The 26,613-nt window shown below is 46.5% G+C and overlaps 2 protein-coding genes across 4 annotated transcripts in view; one reads left to right on the forward strand and one right to left on the reverse strand.

Moving 5' to 3' along the window:
- ILF2 (interleukin enhancer binding factor 2) overlaps positions 1-585 on the reverse strand; it is a 10,627-nt gene extending 10,042 nt beyond the window's left edge. The window contains exon 1 of the mRNA XM_018566402.1: positions 480-585. Within this exon, the coding sequence (XP_018421904.1) occupies positions 480-484 (5 nt within the window). The 5' untranslated portion in view covers positions 485-585. The remainder of the gene's footprint in view (positions 1-479) is intronic.
- A 16,681-nt stretch (positions 586-17,266) lies between these two features.
- The window catches only part of PI4KB (phosphatidylinositol 4-kinase beta), a 31,158-nt gene continuing 21,811 nt past the window's right edge, over positions 17,267-26,613 (forward strand). Inside the window, exons 1-2 of one of the 3 annotated variants that reach the window (XM_018566416.1) lie at positions 17,267-17,502; positions 23,874-24,783. In XM_018566416.1, the coding sequence (XP_018421918.1) occupies positions 23,899-24,783 (885 nt within the window). In that variant the 5' untranslated portion in view covers positions 17,267-17,502; positions 23,874-23,898. The remainder of the gene's footprint in view (positions 17,503-23,873; positions 24,784-26,613) is intronic. The other 2 variants (XM_018566415.1, XM_018566417.1) reach the window with 2 other exon arrangements.

Below are 26,613 nucleotides of genomic sequence, written 5' to 3' on the forward strand. Positions count from 1 at the left end.
CCCCCCCCCCCCCATGTATTATACTAGAGACCGGACCGCGCCGTTTTCAGTGTAGCCGCCGAACGGAAACCAGAAAACCCAGCAGTACATGCGCGCTTTGGTTTCATGCTCTTCCGCATCGTTTCCCCGTCGCCCCAATGCGACTCGTGCATCCGTAGCATTAAAATATGGCCCCTCTATACCAAAACCTAGAACTAAGACAAAGCCGCACGCAGCGAAATTCCGGCGAGTTGCAGAAACGCGAAACATAAAACCAAAGCCTCGCGCTGATTATTCGGCGACACGGCCGACTCTCTAATACAATGGTGGCTGAAAGATGTAGGCCTCCATAGAAAATGGCCGACCATGCCGCTTTGGATGGTGCCCGACGCCTAAAAACCGCGCCGAAAGCAAAATTTAGCGCCCGTGAGCCTCGGAGGTAACCCGAGCTGACCTCCGCCTCACCCCGCGACCGACCGTTCAGCCCCCGTCATTCCTACCTCATGTTTCCGCTGTAGTTGCTCAAACGTTCCCGGACAATGAACACACGCACGACCCTCGCGGCAGAGACACTAGACCAACAAAAGACCAGTCTATTGGCTATAAACGCCGGCAGCCTGACCAATCACAGTCTTCCGTGTTCCGGAACCGCCCACTAGGCTCTTCTGAGCCAATCGCTGGTCTCAGAACGCTCTGCCTGCTGAGACCTACAATTTCCTGAACCAATCAGAGGTAGGACGTCGGTCACGCCCGCCAGGCAGAAGGCGGCGGTTTCAATTGCAGGAGAAACAACTTTATTGAGACATATAGACAAAACAAAATGTCTGCCTCATTCAAAGTGAACGCTGCAGGAAATGAAAGAGGCAGAAAGCACAGGTAGCCTCTTCCTATAGACAACAGGTAGGAGGCAGTGTTGTATAGACGTGGTTACAAATTGGCGTAATGGTTGCTAAGAGCAGCACCGTTATTTTAGCCTGAATAACAAATATTATTGTTATCTGTAAAAAAAAAAATCAAGACAACTGGACTTGCTTGTGTTTTTCTTGAAGACATTTTGCTGGTCATCGGACTAGCTTTGTCAGTTCATTCTGAATTGAGGAAGCTGGTCAGATGACCAGCAAAACTTCTTCAAGACAAATACGGCAAGTCCAGTTGTCTTGATTTATTTTTTACAGATATACCATGACCTGGATGAATGAGAACCTTCACAGACAAATATTATTATTAGTAGGGATGTCCAGATACCACTTTTTTAAGACCAAGTACAGTCCCTTCGGTACTTGCCGATACCATTTACCGATACTTTTTCTTAAAGGGACATGTAAAAAAAATTCTAAAACAATACAGACTGATGATTCTAGGGCAGTTTCTCACCAGGGCTAAATCCAGGTGTCACCAGTACTGAATACATCTCCCCACAGAAGAACACATGTCCCTAAGGCATAATAGTAGTCTGCTTTGGGGACATGTATTCTGCTCTGGAGACGTGTTCTGCGAATACATGTCCCCAAAGCAGAATTCATCTCACCAAGCTGTGTGCCGATCTCACCCGGGCGACGGGGACATCTGCAGTGGCTCTGCGGGCACTCCACCTCACCGCGATGCTGGGACCCAGCCTCCTCCACGTCCGGACCAGCGATGCTGGGTCCCGGCCTCCTACACGTCCAGACTGTCTCCATCGGCCGGCCGGCCGACTATCTCTGCTGCTGGGCCCCCCGACCTCCATCCATCTAATGGCCCAGTCTTCCACTGTCAGTGGGTGGCGGGAACCCCCAGCTTCTAGCCCTGGGGCGGCCTGCACCGCCGGTAGTACTGCCCCCATGGCTGTGCCTGCGCCAGGAAGGAGAAGAGAGATAAAGAGCCGGCCAGACACTGCCATGGACAGCTATCTGCAGGTCCCCAGAAGGCTTCCGAGGAACTCCGGCGGTCCCTGCTATTTAAAAATTTAAAGGGCCGGTCTTATCCTTAAGAATCGGGACATTTCGTGAAAATCGTTTCATCAGAAAAAGAATCGTGAAAATGCCTGGCATCGGCCCCGATACTATTAACAATAGGGGCATCGCTAATTATTAGCATACAGGATTACAAAATGGAGGTAGACAGTACAGTTACAATATAAATTCGGTACAGTAGGGTGAGGAGGGCCCTGCTCATGAGAGCTTACAATCTAGTAGGAGGGGCAAGTGATACAAAAGGTCATCATTGTTTAGATTGAGTTAAGGAAGAAGTTAAAAGGAGAACTATGAGGTGAGTGATTTCCACTCACCTCATAGTTCTAGCCGACCTGTGACAATGAGACTGTCACAGGTCGGCTCAGTAGATCGGGAGGTGAGCGAACACATACCGGGTTCGCTCACCTCTCGATCCTGTCACGGCTCTCTGCCGTGACAGGGGGAGGGGCTGGATTCCCCTCTCCCCGCTCCGATCTGCCAGCGCTGACTGGAGGAACAGACGGGGGAGGGGGCGGGTACAGTTGGCTCTGCCTCTAGATAGGCAGAGCCAGCTGTCACTCACGCAGCTGGGTGGATCTCGACGTCCATGTCGGGATCCGCTCCGGCTGCGGCGTCTCAGTATACCGCGAGCTGTAGCTTGCGGTATACTGAGCTTAGGGTAACGGGAGGACGCTAGTTTGTGTCCTCCTGTTACCCTAAGGAGAACAATGGGGAAAAACACTGACCCCATAGTTCTCCTTTAAAGGACAGTAATGTTTAGTTGGGATAGGCTTCCCTGAAGAGATGAGTTTTCAAGGGTCGACTAAAGGTGGACAGCGTAGGAGATAGGCGGACAGCCGGTGTCCAAACTGTCCTCAGAATCAGGACCGTCTTTAACGTGGGGCAAAAATGGGCAGTTTACCCTGGCCCATTCATTGTCGAAGGGCCCAAAACAGCTGCCTTTAGCCCGCAAAAGATACACACATGTAAACATTCTGTTTACTATGTGGTCGGTATAGTAAAACCGCTTGGTGAACAGTGAACTTGCATGGCCAGTAGGGAGCAGGATGTGGCGTGGGCTAGGCGGTATAGGGCATTGTGGGGGGAGCAAGAAAATATTTGCCCATGGTCCAGTCAATGTTAAAGACGGCCCTGCTCAGAATCCAAGATCACCGATATGTAGACCGTCTTTAGAATCCCAGATCACCGGTACCCAGACCATACTCACAATTCCAGATCACCGGTACCCAGACCATACTCACAATTCCAGATCATTGGTATCCAGACCATCCTCACAATCCAAGATCACCAGTATCCAGACCGTCCTCAGAATCCAACATCACCAGTATCCAGACCATCCTCAGAATCCAAGATCACCAGTATCCAGACCGTCCTCAGAATCCAAGATTACCAGTATCCAGACCATCCTCACAATTCCAGATCATTGGTATCCAGACCATTCTCACAATCCAAGATTACCAGTATCCAGACCGTCCTCAGAATCTCAGATCACCAGTATCCAGACCATCCTCAGAATCTCAGATCACCAGTATCCAGACCATCCTCAGAATCTCAGATCACCAGTATCCAGACCATCCTCACAATCCAACATCACCAGTATCCAGACCGTCCTCAGAATCCCAGATCACCAGTATCCAGACCATCAGAATCTCAGATCACCAGTATCCAGACCATTCTCACAATCCAACATCACCAGTATCCAGACCATCCTCAGAATCTCAGATCACCAGTATCCAGACCATCCTCAGAATCTCAGATCACCAGTATCCAGACCATCCTCAGAATCCAAGATCATTGGTATTCAGACCATCCTTAGAATCCAAGATCACTGGTATCCAAACCATCCTCACAATACCAGATTGCTGCTGCCTAGGCTGTCCTCAGAATTCTACATGATCTGACCAGAATATCCTGAGAATCCCAGATCACTGGTATCCAGACCGTCCTTAGAATCCTGATCACCAGATTCTATACAGTCTTCAGAATCCAATATCAATGATATTCAGACTGTCCTCAGAATGCCAGATCACCGGTATCCAGACCATTCTTACAATACCAGATCATCAGTATTGAAACCATCCTCAGAATCCGAGATCACTGGTATCCAGACCATCCTCAGAATATCAGATAACTGGTATCCAAACTGTCCTCAGAAACCTAGATCACCGGTATCCAGACTGTCCTCAGATAATCAGACAACCGGTATCCAGACCGTCCTTAAAATCCAAGATTACCAGTTTCCAAACCATCCTCAGTATCCCACCATTATCCTGACCATCCTCGGAATTCCAGATCACCAGTATTTAGACTGTCCTCAGAATCCCAGATTACTGGTATGCAGACCATCCCTACAATACCAGATCACCGGTATCCAGGTCATCCTAGATCACTGATATTCAAACCATCCTCACATTACCAGATCACAGTACCCAGATTGTCCTCAGAATATCAGATCAATCCTAGATCACCTGTATCCAAACTGTCCTCAATATCCCAGATCACCAGTATCCAGATCATCTTCAGAATCCCAGATCACCGGTATCTATACCATCCTCACATTCCCAGATCACCGGTATCCAGACTATCCTCACATTCCCAGATCACCGGTATCCAGACTATCCTCACAATTCCAGATCACTGGTATCCATAAGTATCCAGACCATCCTCAGAATCTCAGATCACCAGTATCCAGACCATCCTCAGAATCCAAGATCATTGGTATTCAGACCATCCTTAGAATCCAAGATCACTGGTATCCAAACCATCCTCACAATACCAGATTGCTGCTGCCTAGGCTGTCCTCAGAATTCTACATGATCTGACCAGAATATCCTGAGAATCCCAGATCACTGGTATCCAGACCGTCCTTAGAATCCTGATCACCAGATTCTATACAGTCTTCAGAATCCAATATCAATGATATTCAGACTGTCCTCAGAATGCCAGATCACCGGTATCCAGACCATTCTTACAATACCAGATCATCAGTATTGAAACCATCCTCAGAATCCGAGATCACTGGTATCCAGACCATCCTCAGAATATCAGATAACTGGTATCCAAACTGTCCTCAGAAACCTAGATCACCGGTATCCAGACTGTCCTCAGATAATCAGACAACCGGTATCCAGACCGTCCTTAAAATCCAAGATTACCAGTTTCCAAACCATCCTCAGTATCCCACCATTATCCTGACCATCCTCGGAATTCCAGATCACCAGTATTTAGACTGTCCTCAGAATCCCAGATTACTGGTATGCAGACCATCCCTACAATACCAGATCACCGGTATCCAGGTCATCCTAGATCACTGATATTCAAACCATCCTCACATTACCAGATCACAGTACCCAGATTGTCCTCAGAATATCAGATCAATCCTAGATCACCTGTATCCAAACTGTCCTCAATATCCCAGATCACCAGTATCCAGATCATCTTCAGAATCCCAGATCACCGGTATCTATACCATCCTCACATTCCCAGATCACCGGTATCCAGACTATCCTCACATTCCCAGATCACCGGTATCCAGACTATCCTCACATTCCCAGATCACCGGTATCCAGACTATCCTCACATTCCCAGATCACCGGTATCCAGACTATCCTCACAATTCCAGATCACTGGTATCCATACCATCCTCACATTCCCAGATCACCGGTATCCATACCATCCTCACATTCCAAGATCACCGGTATCCAGACCATCCTCACATTCCCAGATCACCGGTATCCATACCATCCTCACATTCCAAGATCACCGGTATCCAGACCATCCTCACAATTCCAGATCACTGGTTTTCTAGACCGTTCTCAGAGTCAGCTATATGCTCTTACAATCTCCGGGGTCATTCCAACACCAGCTAATGGGCCCAATCTTTCTCCCGATGGAAATTCATTTTGCAAATAAAAACGAATAAGGTACAAGGACAATAAAAACTAAAAAGTATTTGTGCTGGCAAATGATTGGATGATGGAAGTCAGGAAGTCAGCAGAGCTTCACCTCATTCACTAAGCTAACGGGGAAATTCCCTTGCAAAATGAATAGCCCCTTTGACTTTAGCAAATCAATCCCAATGGGTTATATTTATGTCAGTGAATCAGACTTTCAGCAAACATTCTCTTTAGGAGAATCTTCCAGGTGCATGTGGTTTATATACAGTGATTCATTCACCACTAGAGAATGCTTGATGAATGTCACATTCACTGCTTTAGAAATAGACCCATAGTAGGTCTCCTCTGCAATAAGATACTGGCTGCTTGCCAATTTTCATCAAGAAATCAATATTTTTGTGAATTAGTTGCAAAGTTTCTTCATTGAAGATCCTACAAGTGACAGCACTTCCTGTTGCAGGCTGACAACTCTAAGTTCCTTCAGTTGACCGTTGGGCTGCCAATCAGGTCATCAGGAGATATGCACGGCCCACTGACAGAGGGCACATACGGGCTGACAATGCTGCTGCTAATTGTGAGGAACGGACTTAGTGTTGTCACCCTGCCACAGGAAGTTCTGTTACTGGCAGGATTTCCAGGGAAGAAATTTGAAAAATGATTTGCTTCAGAAAACTATGCAAAAGGAAATTATGGCAAGTAGGGTAGAGCACAGGTCCGGATCAAACCCGGTCCAAACCTGAGCTTCTGTGAACCCGGAAGTCACATGGGGCCACTTGTGCAATCAGCTGCAGACTGGAGCATTCCCCACCCCGTAGCTGCACATAAATAATGGGACAGGATACTTGCGCTGACATCATTGACCAAATACGGTCACATGCCCATATTAGGTCTATGTCATTGACCAAAAATAGCCGTGTGGCGAAACAAGGTCAGTGATGTCGCTGCATCCCACCCCATTGCTTATGTGCAGAATTTTCAGGCCGCACCTGATTGGTCAGTTGCGGAAGAAGCTCGGGTTTGGACCCTAATGAAAAACATAATGAAGAAATTGATTTTGGGTTTACATGCAGCATTGCCGTGTATTTTGGGCTGTATAGGTCGTCGGGACAACTGCTGATGATTATGACTATGAATAAATGTCACCAGCACACCACCAGTATTGCAGTCCAAAGAGTTCGTTTATTGGAATGTCATGTCACCAAAACTAGCCATTTCGGGGCCACGCAGGATCCCCTTCATCAGGCTCAGCAACGGTGCGACAAGGTATCTTTTTGTTTGTCTAACTGCTGATGATTGCCGGGACCTGCCGAACATCTCACCGCTCAGGGGACACGGCTCCCGCCATTCTGCAGAGCAGTACTCTGTTACCTGTAAACAAAGTTACACAACCCTCTTTCATTCATCGTCCCTCTTCCTTTGTTTTGGCACCCTGCCCTCTCCCCCTCCGAGCCCCACCAGCTCCATTCAGGTGTATGTGATATAAATGGCATGACAATGGGCCCTCTGCATGGGGGGCCGCTGCATCCCGCCCTCACGGGTCACCAATATTGAATCGTCAACATCAGACAAAGGACGTAAACCACTTTTTTATTTTGAAGGGAAAACATTTGCATTTATGAATTTTTTTGCATAAGAGTCAGACTGGTGGCTGGTGCAATGTTCTGCCTCCTGCAGACTCTTCCTCCTGTCCGACGACAGGAACTGTTGATGGACTCCAGGGTACTGATTGGATTCCATTCATCCCTCTGCTCTGGAGGCTGATGGGACTTGTGGTCTCTTTATATCCAGATTCTGTGAATGGAAGTGATAGGAAATCTCTACAAATTGAGAGGAATTCCCCAATTAGTCTCCACAGGAACAGTTGTTCCCATTGGAAATGGCTGATGACATGAGGAAGGGAGTTCCAGAGGAAATCTCCCTATTGTGGGAGGGGCAGAGACACAAATAGTAAGGGAAATCTCCACATTGTGGGAGGGGCAGAGACACAAATAGTAAGGGAAATCTCACCATTGTGGGAGGGGCAGAGACACAAACTACAGGGGGAAATCTCACCATTGTGGGAGGGGCAGAGACACAAACTACTGGGGGAAATCTCACCATTGTGGGAGGGGCAGTGACACAAACTACTGGGAGGAAATCTCACCATTGTGGGAGGGAGAGAGACACAAACTACTGGGGGAAATCTCACCATTGTGGGAGGGGCAGAGACACAAAATACTGGGGGAAATCTCACCATTGTGGGCGGGGCAGAGACACAAACTACTGGGGGAAAATCTCACGATTGTGGGAGGGGCAGAGACACAAACTACTGGGGCAATCTCACCATTGTGGGTTTGCTAGATTGGGGGTTAATTTTCTTTTTTGAGTGTGTAACTTGAAATGTCGGAGCAGGTACTTATTTCCTGCCATTGCTAGATGGGAATGAAAATATACAATATGCAGATATTCAGAGCGCTATAGAATTCATACAATGGTGTGTTCCTTTTTTACCAGTTAACCAGTGCTGACGTCACAAAGGCACGCCATGCCATCGCTCCGCACAATGGGCCGTCATGAATATTTTCAGACCCATGTTAATCAAAGAGCGATAAGAGAGCAGAGATGGAGATGGGTTCAGTTAAGTGGAAGAGACTCATTAAGGGAGAATTATATTACAGATACACATTTTTTATATAGAAATCACACAGACTGATTTTTTTCTCCTCCTTCCAATAACAGAACCTCCCCTGAACTCTGAAGGCCCCCCTTAGTACGCTCTGAGGATAATTACAATTCAGGATGATTATGAAATGTGCAGTTAAAAAATAAATTAAAAGTGGAATTATTGCTATTCTGGTACAATCTAGATCGTGGGTGCCCAACCATGGCCCAAAGGCCACATGTGGCCCTTTTAATGCTGGCTGAGTGGCCCTCAGACCTCAACATTTGTTGATTTTGTAAAGGGGCTGCAATGGCGGGGATCTTTAGCAGTCTCATGGGACATCTGTCTTGGACTGTCTTCTGCAGTATTACATATACTTAGGGGTCTATTTATGAACAATTTGCAGAGCCATTGGTCCTGCAAATATCTGTGAAAGTTCATTTTGTGCGAATAATGGGAAGAAAAATTCGATTCTTAATATATTTTCAGTTTAAGGTGGAATGCATTGTGATGTAATACCACATTATGGCCACTAGGAAAAGTCGAGGCGCATAGGTATGGATTTCCTATGTTCCTTAGCGCCATCTACTGGCCATAAATAAGTATTGATTTAAATGTGCTCATCAGCACCATCTAGTGGCCATAATGCTGTATTACATCAAATAACATTACACCTGATAAGAAAATACTGTATATGAACAATTGCAATTTTCAGCTACAGCTGTCCTTGAGATGATGCCATGCAGCTGTCTTTTATTGGTGTTTAAAGTGTACCTGTCATTAGATATATTTTCCATGTTTGGAGCAGCATGCTCTGTAATGTGTCAGCATAACCCTTGCAGGTATTTATAACCTCTCACAGAGAACACAGTACTCCCCCTGTCATTTGCTTTTCTCACCAGGAAGATGGTGCCACCTTTGTTCAGACATCATCCAGGGTCTCCATTTCACCACCTATTTCCTGGACCGAGATGGTGGCCCAGAGATAACACAGTAAGTTAAGTCTTCGTGCCTGTTCTTGGTTATGTTCATGAATGTCTGACACAGATCAGCCCCTGCTGCAGCCTCTCACCTTGTGATTTGCTACAAAAAAATAGTCAACACACAAGTGATCTCGGTGACATCGCCAGGATATTTGGAATAAACAAGCGGCTTCCCAACGGTGCATTTAGCTCTGGTTGCCCAAAGCAGGGCTAAATGTAGAAAACAACTACCTGCCCGGTGCCCGGAACTGCATGTCCCAGGCATCGGGAGATAGGAATTCCACACCCTTGCTGCCCCTCTACTCCCTGCTGTATCAAGGCCGGGCCTTGGTTTGCCTTGTGGGAAATCTGGCCCTGGATACAGTGGACAGTCTCAGTCATCACCGGGGTGAGAAAACTGAAGAAAATGCCTTCCCCGGCCTGCAGCAGAATGATGACATCATCCGGGAGGTCTGCTTTAACTACTCATCCATATGGAATTGTGATCAAAAACTTGGGGACTCCCATCAGTGCCCTGCTAAGGCCCATTCACACTTGGCAGCACCTGCAGACCATCGCACCTTTTTATAGTGCAGTTGAATTCAGAAATTGGGAGCCAATTGCAGGACCACACTGCCCCCTACTGATTGAAATAATTTAGATATTGGAGCCAATTGTAGGACAACACTGCTCCCTACTGATAGAAATAATATTATCTATGCATGTACCATACATGAACTGGGAATCATCTGCATGTTGGGGTTATATAGAATTATGCGCTCTGTGTAGCTCTGTTTGCACCTGACTGATCTTCGTTCTTTCTCTTGTTTCCTATTTCATATATACACCATTCAGCCATAACATTATGACCACCCACCTAGTGGGTCCCCCTTTTCCTGACCTGTCCAGGCATGGACTTCACTAGACCTCCAAAGGTATGGTGTGGTATAGGGCTCCAAGCCGTCAGTAGCAGATCCTTCAAGTCCTGGAAGTTGTGAGGTGAGGCCTCCATGGATCGGACTTGTTTTTCTAGCGCATCACATAGATCCTTGAGTGGATTGAGATCTGGAGAATTTGGAAGACAAGTCAAGACCTCAAACTCGTTGTGTCCCTCAAACCATTCTTGAACCATTTTTGCAGTGGGGCAGGGGACATTATCCTGCTGAAAAAGGCCACTGCCATCAGAATACTGTTTCCATGAAGGGGTGTTCTTTGTCAGGTAGGTGGTACGTGTCAAAGTAACATTCACATGAAAGGCAGGACCCGTGGTTTCCCAGCAGAACATTGCCCACAGCATCACACTGCCTCCGAAGACTTGCCTTCTTCCCGTAGTCCATCCTGGTGCCATCACTTCCCCAGGTAAGTGACACAAATGCACCCGGCCATCCACATGATGATTGTTTCTGATTTTGTTCATCATCATGAAAGTGATGAAGTGGTTTCTGATGATGAAACCACTGGTGGTTTCATGGCCAGTGGTGCATGCTGGAGAAGGGCATATATACTCAGGGAAATTGCCATGTGCTCAGTCTTAGCACAGTTCTGGTTGGTGTTCCATCCTGCCCCCAGGTTTGGCCTGGGGGTGGGAATGCTCAAGTGTGGAAATAGCTTCTCTAGGCCTCAAGTATGGAGAAGGCCTAATGCTGATTGAGGAGTAGAACCAGGGGAGCTGATGACTGCTGGAGGTGCCTGAAATGGAATGGACCTCAGGAGAGTGTCTGGTCTCCCCTAGATCTCATGCCTATCATGCCATCATGTGATTTCATCATCATTAGAAAGAAAACATGATTCATCAGACCAGGCTACCTGCTTGCATTGCTCCGTGGTCCAGTTCTAATGCTCACGTGCCCATTGTAGGCAATTTTGGTGGTAGACAGTGGTCAGCATGGGCACCCTGACCGGTCTGTGGCTACGCAACCCCATATACAACAAACTGCGATGCACTCTGTGTTCAGACACCTTTCTATTGGAACCAGTGTTACTTTTTTTCAGCAATTTGAGCTCCAGTAGCTCTTCTATTGGATCGGACTACACTGCTATCCAGGCGGGACATTGAGTCATCTACCTAGGACAGGTTTGGGTGAGGCTGCATATAGCCTGCAGGTTTGCCGTTGAGAAGAAGCTTCTATTTGAAAACCTGAGCAGCACCTGACCAGTGTTTTTATTGTACTGGGGATGCTGGAATGCATAAGCAATTTTATGGTAAAGATGACCTAAGCGTTCAAAGTTGAATGCAAGGCAGATAAGATTATTACAGCTCTGTATATGCTGTGTAACAAGGACACTCCACTGAAGACCGGAGGTGCAAGTCAGATGCAGTTTATTTGCTTTCAAAACGAAAGATAACACGACTGATATATCATTCAATTTACTTTTAGACCCATCATCCAAGCAGTGTAAGTACCTGAATGTGGCCAGTTATCAGCCTCTTACATTCACTCGATTCATTCATTGGATTTCAGTGCTGTCCATCATTGAGGCTCAACATCACATGTGGGCGTTACCTAAGGCGATCTGCATGCATATGGTACGCCATAGATTACCATTAGAGTTACCATTGGAGTTTGTGTTCTTTGGGAGATCTAGGATAGTTCAAAGAAGCTTCTCTATCCCATTGTACTCTTGAAAACCAGCAAAATACCTTCACTGCACCTTTCCCATTGACTTCAATACATTTTGTTGGATTGTTCCATGTTGCCGAAATCTTCCTGATTTTGCTTACATTTTGACAAATAGAAACCTCCCAGATTAGCTCATCCCTAGTTTAGGGTACAGTCAGGTTAGGGACCATGACCATTCAAATATTTTATCATTCACTTTTTGGCTGATTGGGTGGCACGGGGATACTTGGGGGTCTCTGACAACGTCTCAGACTTTATGCTTCTGTGGACAATTCTTTGGCATGTAACATCTGTAGGCCACACACCGGTTATAATGGTTGTGTAGCGCTCACCCCCCGAGGAGCCGTTGGAATATTTAGGTTATCCATAGCCTGTCTAGGGGATTTTAGCAACCTGGCTGCCTCAATAGTACTTATCACCCTCTGTGGCAAGTGATAAAGCAAGATCCAGACTGTAGATATGATGCTGAAGGAACTTTATTGCAGAACTTCATACTTGGGAGAGAGGTTTAGGGCTTAGGCTTAGGACATCCATGAGAAAAATAGAACAGGACAGAACTCCAGACTCACGAGTCCCTTTCAGTATTCCACAGTGCAGGATCAATAGGAGAACATGCTGACACTGGGTATTTGAGCAGCAGCTGACGAGGGATAGGCATGAGATCTTCAGTAGGGGAGTCACCAGACATTCTCCTGAGGTCCATTCCATTTCAGGCACCTCCAGCAGCCATCAGCTTCCCTGGTTCTCCTCTTCAATTAGTATTAGGCCTTCTTCAGACTTGAGGCCTAGTGAAGCTTTTTCCATACTTGAGCATTCCCACCCCCAGGCCAAATCTGGGGGCAAGTTTGAACTCCAACCAGGACTGGGCCAAGGTTGCCACCCTTTCTTCAAGCAAAACCCGAACAGTCTAGTGACGTGCGAACATTTTTTTCTTGGGAGAATGAGTCGTGGCTTATTCATATGTAAATAGCGCCACCCATTCATATGTAAATATCACAGTTGAGACTATTTTCAGTGGGGGGCCAGTAGCCTCTATCTTAATTTTGGTTGCCCATGTCTGCCTGACATCTTGTGTCCGAGTTGCTGCTGCCATGAAACCCGGAGGTTCACTCACTTCCCGATCTGTAGAGCCGACCTGTGACAGTTTCATTGTCACAGGTCGGCTCTAACTATGAGGTTGAGTGAAAATCACTCACCTCATAGTTCTCTATTGAGTGAGAACTTGATTCAAGGAGCAATATCTGTGAAGCCTTTTGTCAGCTACACTGCATTTGTGGAATGAACAATTTAGCTCCTGTATATTGAGGAAGATCGTGATGGACTAGGGGTCTATGGGGTTTTATGTTTGCGCAATGTGGGGCAATGAAGTGATTGCTTTCTTTTCTATATGGTGTCAGAAGATGTACCCAATTTTCTGGTGTTGGCCATCAGTGGTGAGATTTCCTATCACTTTCTGACAGGTCCAACGTGTATGATAAAGAAGCTTACTTGCTGGATGGCCAAAGAATGTCTGCTTCGTCCTCAACAGTAACACCACATCCCCTTGCATGGAGGGGATATAGTATTTGGCAGCCCAGGCTGGACAGATGAAGAAAGAGTCCTTGAACGTGGACTGCGGCTTTTAGAGAGAGGTTTCAGACGGGATCCTCCAAAGGACACATCTGCCTTACCTAGCAATTGGGCATCAGTGGTGTCTGCCAGGAGTTTTAGGGGAAGCGAACATGGCCAGCCTCAAGTTCCTTCCATTGAATGGATGCAAGACATTGTTGACCCCTTATGTCTCCATGGAACCCTAGTTTCCGAGATAGGTGTTTACAAAGCAGCCCTTTCACAAGATTGACCTCTTCTTGGCCAAGAGCCTTGTATTTTGGCTCAACGGTAAGGGTCTTCTTGATGATTTCATCTGCTGTTCCTTTGACAAAGGGTATATGTCGGGTGAGCATCTTGTAAACCAGGACACCTAATATGAACCAGTCTGTGCCCTCTTTTTAGGGCAAGCCTTTTATAAACTCAAGAGCTTTATACCCCAGTGTCCCTATTCCTCAGTACTATTTAGCACTTCCAAAGACATTTTCCACCGCAATGCCAAAATCTGTTATTGTGGCATGTCCATCGGTGATCAGTAAAATATTATCCAGCTTCAGGTCTCTGTGCATGATTCCTTTAGCATGCAAAAACTAGAGACCTGTTCCCCTAACACATGATCCGTCACCAGTAGTACTTTTCCAAAGCTGCCTTCTCCGAGGACCCAGTGGAAATTAAAATCTTCAGTGGTCATGGCAACCGGATCTGTCCTCTGCTTGGCAGAAGACTGACTGGGTCCTGGTTTAACATCATCTTCACCAATCTAGATGACAAGTTTGGGGACAGCAGCAATTGCCGAGGTCTATTCCAGGACCTCGGGAACTGCTGACTTTTTTTTTCTGCCTTTGAAGAGCGAGAAATTTGGCTTGAAATCCATTTTTGACTGCTCTTTTCGGGAACCTTTCTCTCCTCCTCCTCTGGACATTCTGTTTACTTTTAAGGTGTCCTAACATTCTGCAGCCTTAGGAAAGCTTGAATCCTCCCCCTGAATGGGTTGGGCCTCTAGCGTTCTCTAGATTGCTGGTCACCTCATCCTTCACCTTGATCTTCCAAGTTGCATTCACCTTTCTTTTTTGCTCTCACCTGTTTTAGATTGCAGTGATTTTTGTTTTTGTATAAATATAGTTGAAATAGTATTGTTTTCAACAGTGAGGAGAACAAACTAAAATATGTTGGGGTGATTGGCAAAGATTGGCAAAGATCAGATTGTAACATGTGGTTGGGTCTGCTGTCAGTCTCTAATGATAGCATTCCATCAGCGTGTACTGATCCATAGTATTACAAAGCTGTTCTTACCTTGGTGGAGCCTTCTGGGCAAAAGCTGGTCTCCCTTGTGTCTGCTTTCTCCGTGTTAGGCGGATCTTCAGCCTGAGAAGAGCTTCAACTCTATCCCAGGAAGTCTGTGGTGGGACTTCTCTCCTCTGCTTATTCTCTTCTCACCTCAGTGTTTCCTCCATATCTTCTCTCCTCATTCTCTCCTCTCCTCATTCTCTCCTCTCCTCACTTCAGTGTTTCCTCCATGTCTCTTGTCATTCTCTGCTCCATCTCTCCTCATGCTCTCCTCCATCTCTCCTCTCCTCGGTCTCTCTTCCATTTCTCCTCTCCTCAGTCTCTCCTCCATCTCTCCTCACCTCAGTGTTTCCTCCATATCTCCTCTCCTCATTCTCTACTCCATTTCTCCTCTCCGCACACCAGTGTTTCCTCCATATCTCCTCTCCTCATTCTATCCTCCATCTCTCCTCACCTCAGTGTTTCCTCCATATCTCCTCTCCTCATTCTCTACTCCATTTCTCCTCTCCGCACACCAGTGTTTCCTCCATATCTCCTCTCCTCATTCTATCCTCCATCTCTCCTCACCTCAGTGTTTCCTCTATGTCTCCTCTCCTCATTCTCTACTCCATTTCTCCTCTGCGCACAACAGTGTTTCCTCCATATGTCCTCTCCTCATCCTCTCCTCTATCTCTCCTCTCCTCAGTCTCTCCTCCCGTTATTCTCTCCTCTCCTTAGTGTTTCCTCCATATCTCCTCTCCTCATTCTCTCCTCTCATTATAATCCTCTCCTCTATTCACCTCAGTGTCTCCTCCATCTCTCCTCTCCTCATTTTCTTCTCCATCTCTCCTCATTCTCATCTCTCTTTACCTCAGTATCTCCTCCATCTCTACTCCCCTCATGTTCTCCTCTCCTAATTTTCTCCTCCATCTCTCCTCTCCTCATTCTCTCCTCCATCTCTCTTCCCTTCATCTCTTCTCTCCACATTCTCTCCTTTATTCACCTCTGTATCTCTTCCTTCTCTCCTCCCCTCATTTTCTCCTCTATCTCTCCTCTCTTCATCTCAGTGTCTCCTCCATCTCACCTCTCCTTATTCTCTCCTCTCTTCACCTCAGTGTCTCCTCCATCTCTCCTTTCCTCGTGTTCTAGTCCATCTCTCCTCTCCTCATTATCTCCTCCATCTCTTCTCTCCTCATTCTCTTCTTCTCTCCTCTCTTCACCTCAGTATCTCCTCCATCTGTCCTCATTCTCTCATCTCTTTATCTCAGTGTCTCCTCCATCTCTCCTTTCCTCATTCTCTCTTCTGTCTCATCTCCTCCTTAACATCTTCTACTTTACGGATATCATTGTGGTAGAAAAGACGAATATCCAAAAGTAGAAGAAACCAAATTGCATTTTCACAAAGTGACAAACTCGCGGAATCACCCTAAGTGAAGCTGCTCCTTGAAAGGTCTTTGACATCTGAGGAGCGAAGGCTCCCTCTGCCCAGTGCTCAGTGGTGATGTCACAAGGAGTCATGTGGTCATAGTAACATGATAAATTGGTCTTTTCAGAATTCGGAATTCCTCTGCAGTTGGCAGTTGGTGAAGCTGAGCAATGGCGATCACATGACATATTTTTACAGCAGATTAGGCAGATTAGGCCTATCGCTGGGTTAGTGTTAGGGTTATCCTTAGGGTTAGGGCTGCCATCACAGAGGTATGGTTAACATTAGGCTTATCATATTCGGACATAAGAACAGGTCTGGGGTAGGTGAAATGAGCTTCTGGAACTTTCAGGAGATGTTTAAAGTCATCACTAGACACTCCCTAATATTACTCATCATTCTTTGCCACCTTCTATGTTTGTATAAAACTTTGGCTTTTATTCATATCATATTTAGCCGTGTCTTCTGCCTCCATCTGCAAATCTTTGTATAGCAGAGGTAGGAAAACTTCAGTCCTCCAGCTGTGGTGAAACTACAAATCCCATTTGGCATTGCAAGACTCTCGACAGCCACGGGTATGACTTTGGAGGCTATTGCTAATGCATGCTGGGATTTGTAGTTTCACCACAGCTGGGAGGCCCAAGTTTGCCTACCCCTGTTCTATGGTTTCAGAGGATGCGGGAGTGGTAGGCTGAAGCATGTAAATGATGGCATCAGCATCCTTGGCCGGTTAATATTGGACTTATATTTATTATGACTATTTTATATATGATTATTGTGGTTATTTTATTATATTATTAATAGTATTGTTTTTAGGGTTTTTTTGTGTCTACTTTGCTCTCTATCATTGCCAGCAGAGGGCAGGCAAGGACCAGATCATGTGACCAGCTCATTCCTCCAGCCCTGCGCCTATCTGTCATCTGTCAGCTGTCTTTGTGGTTTCTAGCTGATAATCTGCACTTCGGTTCTCTCTCGCTGGTTCCGGGAGTCGATCTAGGCAGTGCTGTTCGTGTGGACCGCTGCCGTCTCTATGGTGGGCCGTTCCGCCCCCTTGTTGTCAGTCTCGATGGTATGAGGAGCTTGGACGAGCCGGGATGGCGGAGGAAGCGGCTTGGCCCGGAGCTCTGAGCGGCCTTACCGGGAGGGAGGAGAAGGAGTGACTGTCATAGGAGGTGAGGAGAGGGGTAAATGCCTGTAAAAGGTGTGTGACACTGAGGGGCGATGTTGACTGCAGAACTTCAACTCCGAGCCTTCTCTGCGTCTATACTACAACACCCATTATGTCCTGTCCCAGTCTGTAGAGTGACTAAAACGTGCCTGCACTGTATCTGTGTATAGATAAATAACAACTCCTAACCTGACTACAATTCCCAGCTTGTCCTGTGGCTGTGTGTAGGGGGATTCCAACTCCCAGCCTGCCCTGTTCCTGTGTATAGGGGGATTCCAACTCCCAGCCTGCCATGCTCGTAGAGGGACTACAACTCCCAGCCAGTCCTGTTGCTGTGTGTAGAGGGACTGCATCTCCCAGCCTTCCCTGTCCCATGTGTAGAGCAACTACAACTCCCAGCCTGCCCTGTGCCGTTGTGTAGAGGGACCACAGTTACCAGCCTGTCTGTAGAGTAACTACATCTCCCAGCCTGTTCTTAATATAGAGGAACTACAACTCCCAACCTGTAGTGTCCCTGTCTTAGGGGGAAAAACAACTCGCAGCCTGTATTGCAAAAAGCGGGGCTACAACTCCGAGCTTGTCCTGTCCCTGTCTGTAGAGGGTCTGCAACTCCCAGTATGCGCTGGCTCTGTCTGTAGAGAAACTACCACTCTCATTCTGTCCTGTTCATAAAGGGATTATAACTCCCAGCCTGTCCTGTCCCTGTATTTTAGACACCCAGCCTGGTTTGTTCCATCTCTTGATGTCTTTTAGAGGGACTACACCTCCCTGCATGTCCTATCTCTGTGGTGACTACAATTCCCTGTCTGTTAGGGACTACAGCACACAGCATTCACACATCCCCAGAGCTGACACTTTAATGACTTGTCTTCACTTTAGTGTCCCACTATGTGCCCCCCAAACAGAAGGAGGCTTGGTCCAGGAGCTAGCACTCTAGTGGAGGAAGTTGCCATCCCATGCAGGGAGGCTTGGCCTGGGAGTTGGCACTTTAATGGAGGAAGTCAGAGCTCCCTCCCACCATCTCCTGGATACAGCAGCTTGATACAGACTCTCTGGTCTCGGGTGTCAGGGACGCCCAGGCAGAAAGTTTCCATGTAACTAAACTCCGACAGCCTTTGTTCTCCACAGAGGGAGACTGAGCAAACATCCCTGAAGCTCGTCCCCTCCCCCCCCCCACCGGGGCTGAGATGCTGCTGGGGCCCGGAGCACGGACGGGCTTGGCTGACTAACTCCCTACAGGGATTGGGCGCCACATGAGTTCAGGTATTCGCTGGACATGGGAGGTACTGCCTGTGTCTGCCCTAATAATGGGGGGACCTCGGTGGAGTATTGGCAATGGTACTGATTGTGAGCAGCGCCTCCTAATACCCCTCGCATTGTGAGTAGCGCCTCCTAATACCCCTCGCATTGTGAGTAGCGCCTCCTAATACCCCACACATTGTGAGTAGCGCCTCCTAATACCCCTCACATTGTGAGTAGCGCCTCCTAGTACCCCTCGCGTTGTGAGTAGCGCCTCCTAGTACCCCTCGCGTTGTGAAGCGCCTCCTAGTACCCCTCGCGTTGAGTAGCGCCTCCTAGTACCCCTCGCGTTGTGAGTAGCGCCTCCTAGTACCCCTCGCGTTGTGAGTAGCGCCTCCTAGTACCCCTCGCGTTGTGAGTAGCGCCTCCTAGTACCCCTCGCGTTGTGAGTAGCGCCTCCTAGTACCCCTCGCGTTGTGAGTACCGCCTCCTAGTACCCCTCGCGTTGTGAGTAGCGCCTCCTAGTACCCCTCGCGTTGTGAGTAGCGCCTCCTAAGACTGCCCAGATTCTGTACCTGACTCCCTGATATCTGACACGTCACTGCTGGCTGGGCCACTAACCGCAAGGTGTATTTCATTCAAGAAACTGTCAAATGTCAGAATAAAGGGTGGCACTCCTATTTTTTAGAGGAATGTGTGGTCTTACTAAGTTGCTGTGACTCTCATTCATTGTAAAGCTACTTGTGAGTTGTCGCATAACATTTTATAATACAATGGCGGTACTCTGTATTTTGAACTCAATCTACTGAGTGGAAGATTATTTCACAGAAAACGTTGGTATTCCTTGTCTGCATTCCATTCTGTGTCACCTTATTTTTCATAGGAAGCGCCAGCACTCCTGGTTTTCAATATGAAATGACGGGACTCTGCTACAGCCATTGATCTTATTTCTAGATCTGAAAATAAATTCTGACCTGACGGCGTGGTGGGTGTGGCCTAATGGCGCCTCATTGGTCACATGTCACTATAGAGCGTGTGAAATAATTCTGTGGTGCCCCGAGGGGAGAGGAGAAGGGGAGAGGACGCGTGATCACATGATCAGTGTTCTTGAAATGTCAAAATTATAACAAACTCTTTATTTCTGCTTTTACACTGAACTTTAATCTGCTTATAATTTGCATTGAGTGCTCCCGGCCACCCCCCCCCCCTTCCCCTGCTTCAAAATGAAAATTACATTTCTGGTTTTTGTTTTTTTTACACACCTTATTTGAGTCCTGGTGATGTCATCACTGGAGCTCTGTGCTTCTCTATACAATGCAGGTAGTACATAGCTTCCGGAACACATCACAGCACCCTGCCTCAGTACTCCTAGGTCTCCCGGCCCCCCCCCCCCCTTCCCCTGCTTCAAAATGATAATTACATTTCTGGTTTTTGTTTTTTTTACACACCTTATTTGAGTCCTGGTGATGTCATCACTGGAGCTCTGTGCTTCTCTATACAATGCAGGTAGTACATAGCTTCCGGAACACATCACAGCACCCTGCCTCAGTACTCCTCAAGACCCCTTAGCTCTGATACATGCGATGGGCTGGCTGAGTTATGCAAATATCAATATGCCTTGATAGGTGGATGCCAGTCTGGAGGAGTGGGTGTACCTAGGCATTCAGACTGCCATAGGCAACGTCCACGTGTGATGCTGAGCCTCCATGATGGAAAAAACTTCAATCCAATCAATGAATAAGGTGGGGCCAGGGACAGTCAGAGGGGGGAGGAAAGTGCTAGATGATGCTGGGTGTTCTCCAGGCAGGAAATGAGGTGGGCTCTGTCTGACAGTGTGCAGTGAAATCAGAGGAAGCCATTTCAGTCCAGGAGAGGAGACGGTACAACTGTGCAAGACTGAAGGGGAGGGAAACAATGTTACTTTGTATCTCCCCCTCTGTACAATGTTTATATACAATGTTACTCTGTATCTCTCCATCTCCCCCTCTGTACAATGTTTATATACAATGTTACTCTGTATCTCTCCATCTCCCCCTCTGTACAATGTTACTTTGTATCTCTCTATCTCCCCCTCTGTACAATATTTATATACAATGTTACTTTGTATCTTTCTATCCCCCTCTGTACAATGTTTATATACAATCTTACTTTGTATCTCTCTATCTCTCCCTCTGTGCAATGTTTATACACAATGTTACTTTGTATCTCTCTATCTCCCCTCTGTACAATGTTTATATACAATGTTACTCTGTATCTCTCCATCTCCCCCTCTGTACAATGTTTATATACAATCTTACTTTGTATCTCTCTATCTCTCCCTCTGTGCAATATTTATACATAATGTTACTTTGTATCTCTCTATCTCCCCTCTGTACAATGTTTATATACAATGTTACTCTGTATCTCTCCATCTCCCCCTCTGTACAATGTTTATATACAATCTTACTTTGTATCTCTCTATCTCTCCCTCTGTGCAATATTTATACATAATGTTACTTTGTATCTCTCTATCTCCCCTCTGTACAATGTTTATATACAATGTTACTCTGTATCTCTCCATCTCCCCCTCTGTACAATGTTTATATACAATCTTACTTTGTATCTCTCTATCTCTCCCTCTGTGCAATATTTATACATAATGTTACTTTGTATCTCTCTATCTCCCCTCTGTACAATGTTTATATACAATGTTACTCTGTATCTCTCCATCTCCCCCTCTGTACAATGTTTATATACAATCTTACTTTGTATCTCTCTATCTCTCCCTCTGTGCAATATTTATACATAATGTTACTTTGTATCTCTCTATCTCCCCTCTGTACAATGTTTATATACAATGTTACTCTGTATCTCTCCATCTCCCCCTCTGTACAATGTTTATATACAATCTTACTTTGTATCTCTCTATCTCTCCCTCTGTGCAATATTTATACATAATGTTACTTTGTATCTCTCTATCTCCCCTCTGTACAATGTTTATATACAATGTTACTCTGTATCTCTCCATCTCCCCCTCTGTACAATGTTTATATACAATCTTACTTTGTATCTCTCTATCTCTCCCTCTGTGCAATATTTATACATAATGTTACTTTGTATCTCTCTATCTCCCCTCTGTACAATGTTTATATACAATGTTACTCTGTATCTCTCCATCTCCCCCTCTGTACAATGTTTATATACAATCTTACTTTGTATCTCTCTATCTCTCCCTCTGTGCAATATTTATACATAATGTTACTTTGTATCTCTCTATCTCCCCTCTGTACAATGTTTATATACAATGTTACTCTGTATCTCTCCATCTCCCCCTCTGTACAATGTTTATATACAATCTTACTTTGTATCTCTCTATCTCTCCCTCTGTGCAATATTTATACATAATGTTACTTTGTATCTCTCTATCTCCCCTCTGTACAATGTTTATATACAATGTTACTCTGTATCTCTCCATCTCCCCCTCTGTACAATGTTTATATACAATCTTACTTTGTATCTCTCTATCTCTCCCTCTGTGCAATATTTATACATAATGTTACTTTGTATCTCTCTATCTCCCCTCTGTACAATGTTTATATACAATGTTACTCTGTATCTCTCCATCTCCCCCTCTGTACAATGTTTATATACAATCTTACTTTGTATCTCTCTATCTCTCCCTCTGTGCAATATTTATACATAATGTTACTTTGTATCTCTCTATCTCCCCTCTGTACAATGTTTATATACAATGTTACTCTGTATCTCTCCATCTCCCCCTCTGTACAATGTTTATATACAATCTTACTTTGTATCTCTCTATCTCTCCCTCTGTGCAATATTTATACATAATGTTACTTTGTATCTCTCTATCTCCCCTCTGTACAATGTTTATATACAATGTTACTCTGTATCTCTCCATCTCCCCCTCTGTACAATGTTTATATACAATCTTACTTTGTATCTCTCTATCTCTCCCTCTGTGCAATATTTATACATAATGTTACTTTGTATCTCTCTATCTCCCCTCTGTACAATGTTTATATACAATGTTACTCTGTATCTCTCCATCTCCCCCTCTGTACAATGTTTATATACAATCTTACTTTGTATCTCTCTATCTCTCCCTCTGTGCAATATTTATACATAATGTTACTTTGTATCTCTCTATCTCCCCTCTGTACAATGTTTATATACAATGTTACTCTGTATCTCTCCATCTCCCCCTCTGTACAATGTTTATATACAATCTTACTTTGTATCTCTCTATCTCTCCCTCTGTGCAATATTTATACATAATGTTACTTTGTATCTCTCTATCTCCCCTCTGTACAATGTTTATATACAATGTTACTCTGTATCTCTCCATCTCCCCCTCTGTACAATGTTTATATACAATCTTACTTTGTATCTCTCTATCTCTCCCTCTGTGCAATATTTATACATAATGTTACTTTGTATCTCTCTATCTCCCCTCTGTACAATGTTTATATACAATGTTACTCTGTATCTCTCCATCTCCCCCTCTGTACAATGTTTATATACAATCTTACTTTGTATCTCTCTATCTCTCCCTCTGTGCAATATTTATACATAATGTTACTTTGTATCTCTCTATCTCCCCTCTGTACAATGTTTATATACAATGTTACTCTGTATCTCTCCATCTCCCCCTCTGTACAATGTTTATATACAATCTTACTTTGTATCTCTCTATCTCTCCCTCTGTGCAATATTTATACATAATGTTACTTTGTATCTCTCTATCTCCCCTCTGTACAATGTTTATATACAATGTTACTCTGTATCTCTCCATCTCCCCCTCTGTACAATGTTTATATACAATCTTACTTTGTATCTCTCTATCTCCCCCTCTGTACAATGTTTATATACAATGTTACTTTGTATCTCTCTATGTCTGGAGCCGGGGGGGGTGGCAGCAGTGAGGCAGAAGGACATCCTGTGTACTTCCATGAGGTTTAGTTAGGGGTGTTTAGCACGTCCAGTGTCCAGCATTAGTTACATAGTATTTGAGGGTGAATAAAGACACAGGTCCATCAAGTTCAACCTTTTGTGTGTCATTGTGTATGTGTGTTTAATAAAGTTTTTGTTTGTTACAATAACGTATTACTAAACCCTTCTACTTTCCTCTTCCAGATCAAATTTGTGGAAAGCTTGTGCGATGGGTGACCCAATGGTGGAACCAGCTGCTTCTAAACTCTCCGGTCAGGTGGCCCTGCAGGGGAACGGCGGGAGCCCTCTCTGCGCCATTGCAGAAGGTGTGGCGGATATGTCCCTGGTAATAGACCCAGATGTGGCGCAGAAGGCGTGTCAGGATGTCCTGGAAAAGGTTAAGCTCATGCACAGCTCCACGGAGAACCTGGATCAAATGGGGGACGGCGAATGCGTTACCAATGGGGACTCAAAGGCGGGAGAGCCCGGGGTCTCCGTCACCAGCTTCAGAATCTCTGAGGAAGACGAGGTGGATATTAACTGCGTGAAGAACGCCCGGCGGAAACAGAAAAACTACGGCAAGCAGTCGTGGCTCCTGCGCCTTTTCGAGTGCAAGCTCTTCGACATCTCCATGGCAATCTCGTACCTTTACAACTCGAAGGAACCCGGGGTGCAGGCGTACATCGGCAACCGGCTTTTCTATTTCAAAAACGAGGAAGTGGACTTTTACCTGCCTCAGCTGCTCAACATGTACATCCACATGGACGAGGACGTGGGCGACGCCATCAAACCCTACGTGGTTCACCGCTGCCGGCACAGCATTAACTTCTCCCTGCAGTGCGCCTGGCTTCTCGGGGCCTATTCCTCCGACATGCACATCTCCACCCAGCGCTACTCCCGGGGGACCAAGCTGCGCAAGGTCATCCTCTCCGATGAGCTAAAGCCAGCTCACAAGAAGCGCGAGCTGACCCCGCTCAGTTTGACACCGGACACTGGCTTGTCCCCATCCAAACGGACGCATCAACGGTCCAAGTCCGACGCCACCGCCAGTATCAGTCTCAGCAGCAACCTTAAGAGGACGGCGAGCAATCCCAAAGTAGAGAATGACGACGAGGTAAGGCACCTGTGAGGACTTGCAGTCCCAAAAGCTTGAGACGGGTGATTGCTGTGTTGTGTGCTTGTCAGGTACTTGTCGTGTGCGATATAGGCTGGGAACCATATGCATAGGACCTGTGTATGTGAGGTAGCTATCCTTGATTGTAAGGCTTGGCCACTCTTAGGTGCCGGGTCTCTTTCCTGCCCAAGAGATTTGCTATGCTTTTGCTTAAAGGGCAACTACCTTTCAACATTTTTTTTTTTCTTATATGTGCAGATTATAAGGGATTTGCTTTCTTTCTATTGGTTTAATTGAATTTGTGTTGTCTTCTCCCCAGAACGACCTTAATGCCACAAATCCACCGTCAGATCATGTAAATGCACTGGTATTGCTTGGCTGGTGACCCATAATAATCCATAGAGAGGAGCCATGGTTTTCTCACCATCAGTATTCCCATTGCATGGCGGGTGACCCATAATAATCCATAGAGAGGAGTCATGGCTTTATCCCCATAAGTATTCTCAACACTTGGCTGGCAGACCATGATAATCCATAGACCGGAGCCATGGCTTTCTCACCATCAGTATTCCTATCACATGGCTGGTGACCCATAATAATCCATAAAAGAACCATAGGTTTATCCCCATCAGTATTCCCAGCACTTTTACGCTTGGCTGGCGACCCATAATAATCCATAAAGAGTAGATATGGCTTTCTCACTATTGGTATTCCCATCGCATGGCTGGCGACCCATAATAATCCATAGGGAGGAGCCATGGCTTGCCTGGATGCTGGATGGAAGCCTAGCATCTTTACACATGCCGTTTTACAACTCTCGACAGACCCTGTCCAGTAGCTTCTGTTTTCCAGTAGCTGGAGTTCTGCAGCCATCTTTCAGACGTGATGTTTGTTACCACAGAGTACTGACCCGTCCTTGTCACTAGTGATGACCCAACTGGTTTGGGTTAATCTACAAATCCAGGTTCATCGAATGTCCAAGTGAACCGGATGGAGGGCCACCTGTGTCCTAGCAACCAATGGCGTTGTGTCAAAGGTTGCTAAGATGCTGTCTGCCTCACAGCCTCATAGGTTATTGTGTGCCTGCCGGTGTTTTTAACAACCACTGGCTCTGTGCTGCTCGTCCACCAGTCGACCAATGGCTCTGTGCGGCTCATCCACCTGTCGACCACTGGCTCTGTGCGGCTCAGCCACCAGCCGGCCACTGGCTCTGTGCGGCTCAGCCACCAGCCGACCACTGGCTCTGTGCGGCTCAGCCACCAGCCGGCCCCTGGCTCTCTGCGGCTCAGCCACCAGCCGGCCACTGGCTCTGTGCGGCTCAGCCACCAGCCGGCCACTGGCTCTGTGCGGCTCAGCCACCAGCCGGCCACACGGCCGCTGGCTCTGTTCGGCTCGGCCACCAGCCGGCCGCTGGCTCTGTTCGGCTCAGCCACCAGCCGGCCGCTGGCGCTGTGCGGCTCAGCCACCAGCAGGCCGCTGGGGCTGTGCGAGCTCCACAGCGTCATTGGTTGCTAGGAGACAGGCAGAGATTTGGCAGATAGGCGAAGTGGCCGAATCATTCATTTGTTTGGTGAACTGTGAGCAGCTCCGAAGGTCGATGTGATCCCGATCCCTCACGTTGGCAGACTCGGGGTGAAATTCCCAGTTCTAGTGCCGGATTGACTGCCCTTGTCTTCTGAGAGCCGCGGTGTAGTGACAACGACCCCCGGCTCCGTCCAGAACAATGCGCGCCATTCAGGGAGCGGCTGTGTGGGACGATTCCTGGAGTCCCGATTCATCAACGGTCAGAGTCTTCATTCATCCAGTGCCAGTCGCCCCCCTCTCCTCCTG

Source organism: Nanorana parkeri, unplaced genomic scaffold (assembly GCF_000935625.1).
Source record: "Nanorana parkeri isolate BGI_ZX_2015 unplaced genomic scaffold, ASM93562v1 scaffold947, whole genome shotgun sequence".
Taxonomy (NCBI): Eukaryota; Metazoa; Chordata; class Amphibia; order Anura; family Dicroglossidae; genus Nanorana; species Nanorana parkeri.